At 46.0% G+C, this 12491-nt stretch overlaps 1 protein-coding gene across 2 annotated transcripts in view; it reads left to right on the top strand.

Moving 5' to 3' along the window:
- MYO7A (myosin VIIA) overlaps positions 1-12491 on the top strand; it is a 104082-nt gene that overhangs the window by 71428 nt on the left and 20163 nt on the right. For both annotated transcript variants that reach the window (XM_075742532.1, XM_075742531.1), the window contains 9 exons: positions 908-992; positions 1885-2103; positions 2271-2378; positions 2946-3155; positions 3700-3903; positions 4739-4915; positions 6971-7060; positions 8368-8495; positions 9800-9926. In XM_075742532.1, the coding sequence (XP_075598647.1) occupies positions 908-992; positions 1885-2103; positions 2271-2378; positions 2946-3155; positions 3700-3903; positions 4739-4915; positions 6971-7060; positions 8368-8495; positions 9800-9926 (1348 nt within the window). The remainder of the gene's footprint in view (positions 1-907; positions 993-1884; positions 2104-2270; positions 2379-2945; positions 3156-3699; positions 3904-4738; positions 4916-6970; positions 7061-8367; positions 8496-9799; positions 9927-12491) is intronic.

Here is a 12491-nt window from a genome sequence, read left to right as displayed (position 1 = left end):
CTGTCCCTGTTTAGTGCTGGCTTCGGGGAAACTGGTGTTTGTTATGGCAATACAGCAGTGGGACTGAGTCTGCTGAAGGCAACACTAAGCTTCCAGTCTATGGGGATCCCCACCAGACTGCAATGGGATCATTGGGTTGTCCATTGTGACTAACCTTTCTCTACCCAAAACAAAAGGGGTTCAGAACTCTTCCCTTTGCAACCCCGTTGCCAGACTTGGGAGGAGAACAGGTAGACCACAAGGAGCTTATGGCACAGTTGTGGAAGAAGAGGGGGAGCCACAGCCAAGGACAAGCTTCACCGACAGAGGAGAGACAGTTCTTGGGGCTTTGTGCTCTTTGAGTGTCCGAGCCATGGCTGTGACTCAGGTTGTGCCTTGGGTTTTGCAGAAAACCCAAGTAATCCTTCCCGCAGTAATCCTAGCAAGATCCCAAAGTCCTTCCAACACAGTTGTCCCCAAGGTGTCTACAGGTTGCATCAGACCAGGCTACAAGGGATGGGAGGAACAGATAGGCGTGACAAGGTGGTGTTGCTGAAGTTTGCTATTGATAGAAGATTCTACCTGGGTGAGATAGAGTCTGTTCTCAGATGAAGCAGGGAGAGCAGGCAGGGAAGAGATTTCAGATGAGAAAGGAAGGTGCAGCAGGGTGGGAGGAGGGGACCATTCTCAGCATCTCCTGCTCTGCCCATTCCCATAACCTGGCAGATTCTGCCTGCAAAGACCTATCAGAGAGAGCCTCTACAGATCTTTTTTATGAAAGCAAGGAGGTCTGGGGGAGGAGACATTTTCAGGCCAAAATGCAATGTTTACTCCACCTGGCTGCTCAGTTTCCAATCTCCAAAGAATGAGGCCCAGGAGATAACTTGCTGCCAAACCGCAGAGGCAAGTGACTGAAATGCCTTTGCAGGTCCAATTTCCTGAAAGTGAGAAATTCAGTCCTGATGATTCAGAGATACTGGCGCGGACATAACTGCAGGAAGAACTACGGTGCTGTAAGTACGGGTGTGCTTCCCTACACCTCTGCCTTACTGTCTCTTTCAGCTGGGACATACATAAGAGTTTCCTGGCTCAAAATGCCCCACTGAGTGTAGGAGGCGATGGGATTGGCTTTTATCAGCTGTAGTGACAAATGGAGGTTTGCTCTTGCTGCATTGCCTTCTCACTGAAAACAACATCTAACCACCTTCTAGCTGTCCTTTTCCCTGTGAGTTAGATGTCCATTGCACAAACTGGTCACTTGGAGTTTTAAAAGTCTTCCTAGTTTCCAGGTGACTGAAAACTCAAGATCAGCTTCCTCTGAAAAACAGACTCCATCTCCAGGTAGGACTGTATCTGGGTTTCTCCTCAACCCAGTCATGGCCCTCTTCTGTCCCTATCCCGGCTGACTCTGACCCAACTGCGGGTCATTTGGGAAGTGCGTTGGGGTCTAAAGTATCTCAATATCATCCTCCAGGCCTGTGACTTGATAGGAATAGTGACTTCCAGGCTGATCAGGATGCTGCCTCCTGCCATGAAACAGCACCTTGGCTGTCAGGAAGGAGGTCTGCAGATGCTGGACTTCCATGGGAGCAACCCTCATACCTTGTGGCTACCTTGAGATGACCAACCAGACCTCCTGAGACATCTCAAAGGCAGAAACTCTGTAGGACTCAGTGAAGAAGAAACTGCCTTTGTCCTTCCTGGGCTTTGAATCAGTGCAGCAGCAGGAGGGCTTAATTTCTCCACCCTCTTGGAGAACCTCCCTCCCAAAGTCTTGTCCCAGTGGGGGCTGATTTCAGTGGTTTTTATTTACAGCGGTGCAAGAAGTAGATTAGTGATGTAAATCTGCTTAGGATGGGCGAGTCCCTGGGCAGCGGGGTGGTTTCATCCTGCTCCCTCTTGCAGATGCGGATCGGCTTCCTGAGACTGCAGGCCCTTTACCGATCCCGCAAGCTCCACAAGCAGTACCACATGGCTCGGCGGCGGATCATCGAGTTTCAGGCACGATGCCGGGGCTACCTGGTCCGTAGGGCTTTCCGCCACCGCCTCTGGGCTGTCCTCACCATCCAGGCGTACGCTCGGGGCATGATCGCCCGAAGGTTGTATAAACGCCTCCGGGGGGAAGTAAGTACCATGGAGGAGACGTCGGTCATGGGAAATGGAGGTGGGGACAGGGGAAATAAACATGCTTCTGCATCCCATGCTTGCGGGATCAGTTTTTAAAGAGTAAAAAAGAATTTCAAAAATAAATACATGCCTATTCAGAGGGGGTCTTGTGTTTATTCCCTCAGTATCATCGACGCCTGGAAGCAGAGAAACTTCGGCTGGCGGAAGAGGAACGACTCCGAAAGGAGATGAGTGCCAAGAAAGCCAAAGAGGAAGCAGAAAAGAAGCACCAAGTACGTGGGAACTGATCTCTTTCTGGGGCTCTGTCTCTGTCCCCCAAAAACAGGGACTGTTTTTGCTCCTTTGAGAGGGAATGCCAAAAATATCTAAGGGATTTCTGCCCTGCTTGAGCAGTTTGTATTTAATTCACTAAAGCACTCCGTGCTCTAACTAGTTTGAAGCTGCTCCAGAATTTCTGATCTGCTGCACAGGAATGCCAGAGATTATAGTTATTATTTGCTTGCTTTTGCTATTGTATAAAGGCTGAAGGGTGAACTGGGACACTGTGTGTGTGTGCACACACATGGTTGCTGTATAAAAGAAAAAAATTAGGTCACTGAGGTCTCTGTGCATGGACCAGACCCTCTAAACAGGCACTAAGGCAGAAGAAAATGCTATTGCTTTGTCTTTGTGCAGTTATGAAACTGAGACATGGACATGTCACTCATTTGCTCCAAGTCACATTGCTCGGATAATGCCCAAAGCACCAGGCAGTCTGCCTTCCTAAAGCCAGCCCCTGCAGAATTTGGTGACAGTTCCTTGGAGGGAGCAGTTCAGTCATTGTACTTGTCCTCTTCCAGGTACGCCTGGCCCAGCTGGCACGGGAAGACGCAGAGAGAGAAGTAAAGGAGAAGGAGGAAGCACGTAGGAAGAAAGAGCTCTTAGAAAAAATGGAGAAAGCACGCAATGAGCCAGTGAATGACTCAGAAATGGTGGACAAAATGTTTGGATTCCTGGGGACGACCTCCTCCCTGCCTGGCCAGGAGGGCCAGGCACCCAATGGCTTCGAGGTACTGGAGACATACACGAGCCTGGATATCACATGAAAGGCTTTAGCAACACATTAATGAATTAAGAGAAAGTGGGATAATCCAAATGGGGGTCTGAAGGCCTCCTTCAAGCCTAGGGTCTTTTGCATGGCCCCAGAGGGTTTCCATGCTGTGGCTGGGGACAGGCAGGCAGTCTGCAGGCTTTCTCTGGGGCTGCTGCATGGAGGGAAGCAGTATTGCTATAAGACCGCTGAGGACTTGTGACCTTTGAGATCTTCTCTCTTGTGGTTCATCAAGGCATTTAGCTCTTGATCATCCTTTCCCCATGCTAGGAGTGGGGCCATGCTTGATGCTTCTGTTGCTCTGGGGACATTCCTGGGTACAGGCATGTCTTTTGGGACTTGGGCTTTGCATGGGCTGCAGAGTTATATTTCATGGTTTTTCCCTCTGGCTGGCTTTTTCTTTTGGGATGGAAATCAGATGGGCAGAAAAATCAGGCCCAAGGGGAAAGGGTAGTTCAGTATCCAAAGCCAAGCTGAATACCTGACATGTTCTTCCCCACCAGGATCTTGAGCGAGCTCAGAAGGAGCTGGAGGAAGAGGACCTTGATGCAGCATTGCCTCTCCCAGAGGAAGAGGAGGAAGACCTCTCAGAGTACAAATTTGCCAAGTTTGCCGCTACATATTTCCAGGGCACGACAACACATACCTACATCCGCCGGCCTCTCAAGCAGCCTCTCTTGTACCATGAAGATGAAGGAGACCAGTTGGTGAGGCAGGGGATGAAAATCCTCGAGCAGGGCAGGGTGGGGTTGGAGCAAGCCTGGGGAACCCTTCAATCAAAGGGTACCAGAAGTTTCCCTTTGGGATATAGTGGTGTGCTCATGGTTCAGTGGAGAGCACAGCCCTCATCTGCTGCACATGTGTCCATAGACACTGTCCCACCAGCACGCTTTGAGCACTAACAAGACAATGAGTGTTAGAGGGACATAGTGGTGAGTCCATCTATGAACCTTGATATTTGTGTTAGGACAATTAATGAAGTGCACTGGGCTCAGGGCATAGATGATGCAAATTGTTGAGCAAGTGCCACTTGTAAAGCTGCTACTCAGCAGCTGGAAAAGTTGCTTCTTATCTTACCAGTGCAGATGTAGCAGAGGAGAAACACTTGTCCTATAACCAGCAGTACAAGAGCAGAACCGATAGAACCTGCATGGCTATAATGAACATTACGTTGGCCATAAACGTGTCTTCACCATGGTTCTCCTTCCCCTCTCCAGTGGGTTAGGAGCTGCCAGTCGCTGCCCCTCTATAAGGTTGGCATCTCCTAGCCAAGAAGCAAATCTCTTGCAGTGTGCACAAACACACCCATGATGGCGTGAACACAGAGCCTGAATTTGTGGTCCCAGCCACCAGCCTGCCTGGGTTGCTTAGGTGGGATGTAGGCTGCAGGCAAAACTGTCATGTGTGGCACAGGAAAGTGTTTTGTCTCCTGCAGATGTACAGGGAGACCACAGTGGTGATCCTGATGGACTCAGCATGGCTTGACCACCCCATCCACTGCTCTGGTGCAAGCTAATGGAGTGTAACTTTCCTTTCAAATAGGCAGCACTTGCTGTATGGATCACTATCCTCCGTTTCATGGGAGACCTCCCCGAGCCGAAATATCATACAGCCATGAGTGATGGTGGTGAGAAAATACCAGTGATGACAAAAATCTATGAGACTCTTGGGAAGAAGACCTATAAGAAAGAACTACAGGCTCTGCAGGGAGAAGGAGAGGTAACTGCTGCGGCTGTAAAAGAGATGCCATTATTAGGAGCTGGATGTTGGAATGTGTTGGAAAGAAATTATTTGTGGGGTTTGCTGCAGGCAATCAGTTTGTCAATTTTATTTGCAATTATGCTACGAAGGGAGAATTGCCTGTGTCAGGTGTTGATCCTCACCTTCTTCTTCACGGGGATAACTGAATGTCCCCCAGCAATACGGTAAGGAAAGTGCCTTGATACTCATGGGGCTTTGATCTCTCTCCTTCTTGTAGGGCAGAAATACATGGGTGGAGTGCAATGTCCTGTGTCATCATCTCTCATTTGGGGATTTCTTTTTGATCTGCCCTGGGTCAGAAGAGACTAAATTAAAAACATGCCCTTAATCTTGGGGCAGGAAATAAAGAGTTACCAGGAGATTAAGCTGTCAAAATTAAAGAAAAAAAAAAAAATCCCTGTTGCATCCTCAGTGCATTCTGGGATGTCACTGGAGGACTTTGTCTTAGGACCCCTCCCAGATAAGACATTGGTCTGGATAAACTGCTGTCCATAGCGCTGATGTGCTTTCATCTTTGACAATTGCTTTATTCAATAAGATGAGATATTATCTGGTATTGGGATATTCTAGATGGCAACGTTGCATTTTCAAGAAGTTTTCTGTGGTATCATCCAGACAAGCCCCCACAGCATTTGCAGGTGTAAATTAACAAATCTCCTAGTTTTTAGAGACAGTAACCTGTGCTCCATTCAGCACCTTCAGTGAATTACCTGAGAAGGAGAGTAGCCTCATCTGGATTGTAATTCTGTGAAAATATACATGAAGAATCACCTTTAATTCCTTCTACCTATCATTTCTTGCTTGTTTATTACAAAAAGGCATATTTTGGCCAATTGAGACATCAGGCACTACAGAAGAGAAGGAAAATTTAAGCTGTCATTTTTGTCTGTGGTTACATCTGCTCTGCAGGGTGCACAACAGCGCAGAGAGATGTCTGAGCTGACCCTGACCATGATAATATGCAAATCCAGGTTTACAGTACCAACTTGGCTTTGTAATGGTTATAAAGCATCACAGCTGCATGACTCAAAGTGTTGATTTGGTGTAAAATCACAGTCTTATCAAAGCTATTTAAATGGGGAGAGGTTAACTGGGTCAAAAAGTGGAGTGATTATCCATCCCATTTTAATCCCACAGCTGGCATAAAGTTGGTATAAAAGTAGAAAGCCAACAGTAACTTGATGATATGTAGTCAGTGCCTGGGTCTGTCCCACATCAAATTTATTCTACTGGGAAATCTGATAGAGCACAGAGCTGGTTGACAGTCACGAAAACACAACGGGTAACTACCTGTCCATGAATCCCTGGCTAGAGGATTTCCAGCTCACAGACCTGCTGTGCAAATTCCTCATCTCAGAGAGTGGTCTTGCTTATCTCATCTGTGATGTAGGAACAAGCCTGAATGGGATACAGCAGAACTGGGTGGACAGAAGTTGAATCAGCCACTTATTCTCTAGGAATAGAGTAAAGTAGGGTAGGGTAGGGTAGGGTAGGGTAGGGTAGGGTAGGGTGGAATGGAATGGAATGGAATGGAATGGAATGGAATGGAATAGAATAGAATAGAATAGAATAGAATAGAATAGAATAGAATAGAATAGAATAGAATAGAATAGAATAGAATAGAATAGAATAGAATATTTCATTTCAGCTGGAAGGAACCTACAATGATCATCTAGTCTAACTACATGACCACTTCAGGGCTGACCAAAAGTTAAAGCAAATTATTATGGGCTTTATTCAACAAAACTTTTTTCAGACGTCCCCAATATGTAGTTTTGATCTGGGAGAGGCTCACGGATTAGAGAGTATCTACGAAATTCAGTCAGACCTGGATTATTTCAGGGGTCACAGCAATATGGGTCCACACTTCTGCTTCCAACCAGCCTCTGAAATATCTCACTCTGTGGCCAGGTTTAGCGGAGTTTCACAGAAGCCCAGGGGAGGCAGGGTGAGCACGTACTCGGCAGGGCTCTGTATCTCACCGCATTGCACTCCATGCCTCTTGCTTTGCAGAGTACTCACATTGACGGGCACAAGAAGAACAGCGTGCGGCACAAATTGGTCTCCTTAACACTCAAGAAGAAATCCAAACTGACGGAGGAGGTGAGAGGAGACGCTTGGCCGCCTGGCAGCACAAGTGCCGTTGGATTGTCTGCAGCCCTCTCTGACTCTCTTCTGCTTTTCCCTAGACAACATAGAACCAGCCCTCCTCTGGGTTTGGCGCTACCTGTCTCTCTGCCTGAAAGATTTAAGGAGTGTTTAAGGGGAAAGGTTGGCTTCCCGTGTCTCCTTGAGTCATTCTGCACCTCGCGCCGGCCTCCCCTCGGCTCCCGTTCTCCATCCATCCAGCACCTTCCCTCCCCTCTTTCACAGCCCTCCATCCAGCTGCCGATACCTCCCACCACTCTGTGATGGTCTGAATTAAACCCCTGCTTTTAGTTTCCTGCCCTCCACCATGGCGTAGGCAGTAGAGGTGGGGTCTCCAAAAGTGCTCACCCATCCTCTGCTCCCCTCCAGCGCTGAGGGTAAAACGCCCTGTGGGAGCAGTTCGCCTAAGCTGAGCACTTTTGAAAATCCCATCCCAAAAGAGTGAGGAGCAATAAATCTTTTTTTTCTTTTTTTTGGGGCGGGGGGGAAGGGGGGATACGGCAGCAGTGCAAAGACGTGGATTCAGTCCTCTTTGACACACTGCCTTGTCCACTTCCAGAGCAGGCATCATCTCACCTGGCTGTAGCTGCTTGAGAGCATGAAGATTGCTCTCTGGGATAGTCACCCTCCTTCCCTTTAGGGTCAGCGGAGAGAAATAGGACCCAAGCCAGCTTACCCTAACGTGGCTCTGAACGCGCTCTAGAAATGCCCATCTTTCTTCAGTGGCTCTAACAGGAGATTGGGTTGACTAGCTGAGACAGAGAACTGGTAGGTGGATGAATGCCATCCCTGCTTGCACAAGCAGCACCATGCTTATGTGCTTTCAGCTGCACAATTAGCATGGGGAGCAGGTCCATTTTGTCAGTGTTTTAAGGATTTTTTTTTTAATATGACTAAGTTAAAGGGACAGATCCTCTTTGGCAGTAAGTTGGGGTTATTCCAAAGATCCTCGGTGGCCCTCTCCCAGGTGCAGGACCAACTCAGAGCTGGGATGCAAGGGTACCATTGTAGAAAACCTGGGCAAAGACCAAGCAGGTGGGAGTGTGACTAGACAGGAGTATTTTCAGCTTCACCTGTATATGATTAAAGCCAACAAATTCAAACCTTCCTATTGCTGTTAAACTGTTAGATTGAAGAACTTCTGAGACCCCCTCCTGGCTGGTGGACAAGTCCTCTTGGGAGAATACCACACATTTGGGGTGGGGGTGGGGGGGACATAGTAACTGGCAGTACTGAAAGAGAGCAATGTGTCTGGTTGGCAGGTGACAAAGAGACTTCACGATGGTGAGTCCACACTCCAGGGTAATAGCATGCTCGAAGACCGACCCACCTCCAACCTGGAGAAGCTCCATTTCATTATTGGTAATGGCATCCTCAGGCCAGCCTTAAGGTTAGAAATCAAGACAAAGGCATGAACATGCCATTCTTTTCATTCCTTCTTCCTTGAGCTATTCCTAATCTATTCAAATGATTTTTCGACTGTGTGCAGCTTTACAAAGCTCTCATTGTATCATTTTTGTGGTTGTGTTGTATAATATGGCCTGGGTCACGTTCCTCACTGTGCATATCCGGCCTGATGGAAAGACCACGCAGAGAGACTCAAAAGGTTCTGAAAGTGCTAGTGGCTACTGGATTGGTATTTTTAATGCTCACTCTTGCTGTTCACTACTCTTTGTTTTCTGTTTGACCATTTAGATCTCTCTTGTTTGTGTGAATATTTTTTAATAGTATACTAATGAAAAACTCAAACTCATTCCAGTTGCTAAATTAAGCATTCAAAAATTGGAAAGTGCCAAATTAAGGCCAACTGCACATCTCTGGTTTAGCCTATTTATGTGTGTGTGTTTTAACACAGTCCTTGTTCATGTACTTTCACACTCTTTTGACTCACACCTATCTGCTTACTCCAGGAACAGCACAGGCATCCTCATCTGATGACCAACTTCTCTAATTTTCATTTTATACTCCCAGCTCACCATGAAACCCTTAGCTTTACTTTCCTGCACAAAATCTGCTCTGAAGGCAAACCTGGTAGTGTTCCGTGGGCTTTCCCATGGGGTTTGTCAGTGTAACAGGTTGGCTAATGTTTTTGCTGTCTCCATGTAGATGAGGAAATACTGTTATCCCTCATTTTGCATGTAGAGAACTAAGGTTAAAGTCAAAAGTGGACATTAAATCCCAAATTAAGATACCTGGCTGTGTACATGCCTCTTTGTGTGTAAGAGCCAGACAAGCCTTGACCTCCGCTGAAGCTGATCGTTCCCAATGCTTTTGGAAAGCGAGTTCAGGTGTCTCAAGAGGAACAGCCAGCAAATGAAGACTCCCAGCTGATGGCCCTCTATCAAAGTTAACTTAGGAGACTGTCTTGGTATCACTGGGAAGCCTTTGTAAGGAACCAGAGTAGGCTCCATCATCTAGAGGTGCCTAAACCTTGAGACTCCCCCTTTATTTCCCTCTTTCTCTAACTAGAGGGAAATCTCAGCTGAAGCATAGGGAAGACTCAGCGGACATTACAGGACTGGTGATGGACGACATTTTAGAGACAGTGCAACCCTCATTAGGGCAGTTAATATCTTTGTGATTCTAAAATCAATAACTATCAATCACATGCAGACAGGGTCTGGCTCTATCTCTATTCATGTTGAAAACCACCGCCTCATTAACTCTAATGTTTTTTTTTAATTCCTATTGCAGGGATGAAATCTATTGTCAAATCTGCAAGCAGCTGACCCAGAACCCATCCAAAAGCAGCCATGCCCGGGGTTGGATCCTGATGTCCCTCTGTGTGGGATGTTTTGCTCCTTCTGAGAAGTTTGTGAAGGTAAATTGTAGATGATATTTGTCTCATTAATTAGCTGCCAATATATTTTCTTTTCCATCCATGGGACCAGTTTTTCTCTTGGGTTTCACAGTAGAGGGAATCCTGGTCTTTATCTTTGCCAGGAATGAAAATGCCATAAAGTTCCTAAGAAAAGTATGTGTGATCCCAAGCTCAGTGTCTAAAGTAGATCAGATGAGTGACTTTCTCTTTCCTGTGACTATAAGAAGAGTGTAGACAACCAGTTCAGATGGTGCCTCCTGCACTGCAGGTGTGTGAAGATGTGATTAAGAGATTTCTGGCAGGAAAGTTGATTGTGGGAGGCTGCAAGCAGAAGTTGCACACCCAGGATAGCCCACATTTCTCCCCTATTTCTCACATGTAAAAGTCTATGCATTCATTCAAGCATCTATTAGCTTTGACAGTATGACCTCGGGCATGTACTCTAACAAAATTGGTAAGGAATAGTACTACACAGCCAATTATAAATATAACTTAATATAAAAAATTCCACATAGAAAGGGAAGGGTTTAATTTACCTGAAAGTATGTTTGCATAGTTGCTCTCTGCACACTACAACTTGCCCCGCCATGTGTCATACTGAAAATGCCCAGCTAATTAGCCGCATGAGAGATGACATGTAACATATCTTCAGAAGCACTATGGATCAGCAGGACTGAAGTCAGTGGGACATGCTAAGTGGCTGACACTTGTGAAAATCAGGTTGTTCTGAAGGATTTTCTTTTTTTCCTGGGTAAAGTTTTGTTGCCTAGATTTGAACAGTCTTCCTTCCCAATGAGTTATACACCTAGAGACTGACTAACACTCACTGGACTGCTCAAGTTAATCTCATGCCTAAGAATTTGGCTGACACAGGGCAAAAGACTCTTTGCTTTGCCATGACATGACAAGTCCTCCTTTGTCCCTCTCAGATCTTTGAATGCTGGAGCCTGGACCTGCTCCCAAGCCTGCTGGAAATAAAGATGTTCCATTAATTTCCATAGGTATCAGATCAGGTACTTGGTCCTCAGCACTTAAAGAGCTGAAGCCAAGAATAGAAATCTCTCCTTCATCCCCAGGCCTTGCCAGTATGAAATCTAATAAAGAACATAAATTGCTGGCAAAGTAGCAGGAAAATAAATTATGTCTGGAAATGAGATCTGAGAAAGTATGCCACAGGAGGTTGTGAGGGTTTAAATCTTTAATAGTGGAAGATTATTTTAGGTGAGCAAAGCACTTCTCAGAAATAATTTATGGGTAGCTCTGAAAACAGACATGTCCAAAGTTGTGGTCCATGCTGAAATATATGGCAATACTCCCAAAAGCTTCGGAGAGGGTTTATGTTAATTCTGTGCTTATTCATCCTGGACAGTAGATCAACTCTTTTGCACCTTGGGCTGTTGGAGATGAAAGGGGGTATTCACACAGTCTGATTTCAGACACTTTTCTCCTCTTTAGAGGACATGAAAAGAGATAGGCTTCTCTAGAGGGCAATTCTGAGACCATAAGCCAGGGTCCTACTCTGAATCTTCTTCCAAAGAGGTTCCTGTCCCCATGGGCAGCCTGTGGTGACTGAAACTCCTTGAGTATGAGAACACCCCTTGCAGCAGCCCACACTGTGGTTATGCTTCAAGGCCCCAGTCTTGCAAACAGCAACACACAGGCAGTGACTCAGACAGTGTCTCGGAGCGCCTCTGAAGCCATGGTAGTTATCCATGGGGACATCATTGACACCTTCCAGCTTAAAATGTTATATTTTGAGAAAAAGCATTCTCATAATGAAATGTTAACTCTGCCCCTGAACCACATACGTTCCCATCCAGACTCACTTTTTTGTTTTGTGCAAAGCAGAGGAATATTCAAAGTTTGTTGACGTTCAGTGAACCATTCTGTTTTGAAGCTACATTAACCCAGACCACCTAGTCCAGTCTGTTCTGGGTTGGGAAACAGATTGCACGTCAGTGCCAACCCTTATTCTCAGACTCAGTACCATGTTTTCAGCAGTCAGTAGTCAGCTCAGCTCTGATTTACTATGAATTCACTGACTACTGCTTTAACCATTGAATATATGATAGCCACACATTGGCTACCAGCCAGTTAGCTAGATGACATTTTGGTAACCTCACATCTTTTTCAGTTCATGCCCTCACTTCTCATTTAGCAGTCATATCCACCATTTTAATAGAAGGAAAAACATGTAAAGGTATCTCTTAGCATTTCCTTCCTATACTCTTCCATGCAGTGAATGTTGTATCTGACTCCTGCTTACTTTTCCCCTGAAACTTCTAGGCTCTAACTTTAATAGCAGCAATATTTTGGAAAAAAGATGAGAAATTTCAGGAAACTGTTGTGTCTGGAAGTTGTTCCACAACCTTCAAAAGTGTCGATTATGACTGAACATTTTGACAAGGATTTAGCTGATAATGAGGCAGTTTTCAACATGTTTTCCTGCTCCCAAAGATGAAGGTCACACTTTGGATCCCATTAGACACCTTTATCATATCATATGCTAAGCACGGGTCAAGACACATTAGCACTCCTGTTCTACCTTTCTTTCAACTAATAATG

The sequence above is a fragment of the Balearica regulorum genome, chromosome 1 (assembly GCF_011004875.1).
Source record: "Balearica regulorum gibbericeps isolate bBalReg1 chromosome 1, bBalReg1.pri, whole genome shotgun sequence".
NCBI classification, from domain to species: Eukaryota; Metazoa; Chordata; class Aves; order Gruiformes; family Gruidae; genus Balearica; species Balearica regulorum.
The sequence above is the reverse complement of the archived record's forward strand: the minus strand, read 5'-3'. Positions and strand labels throughout refer to the sequence as shown.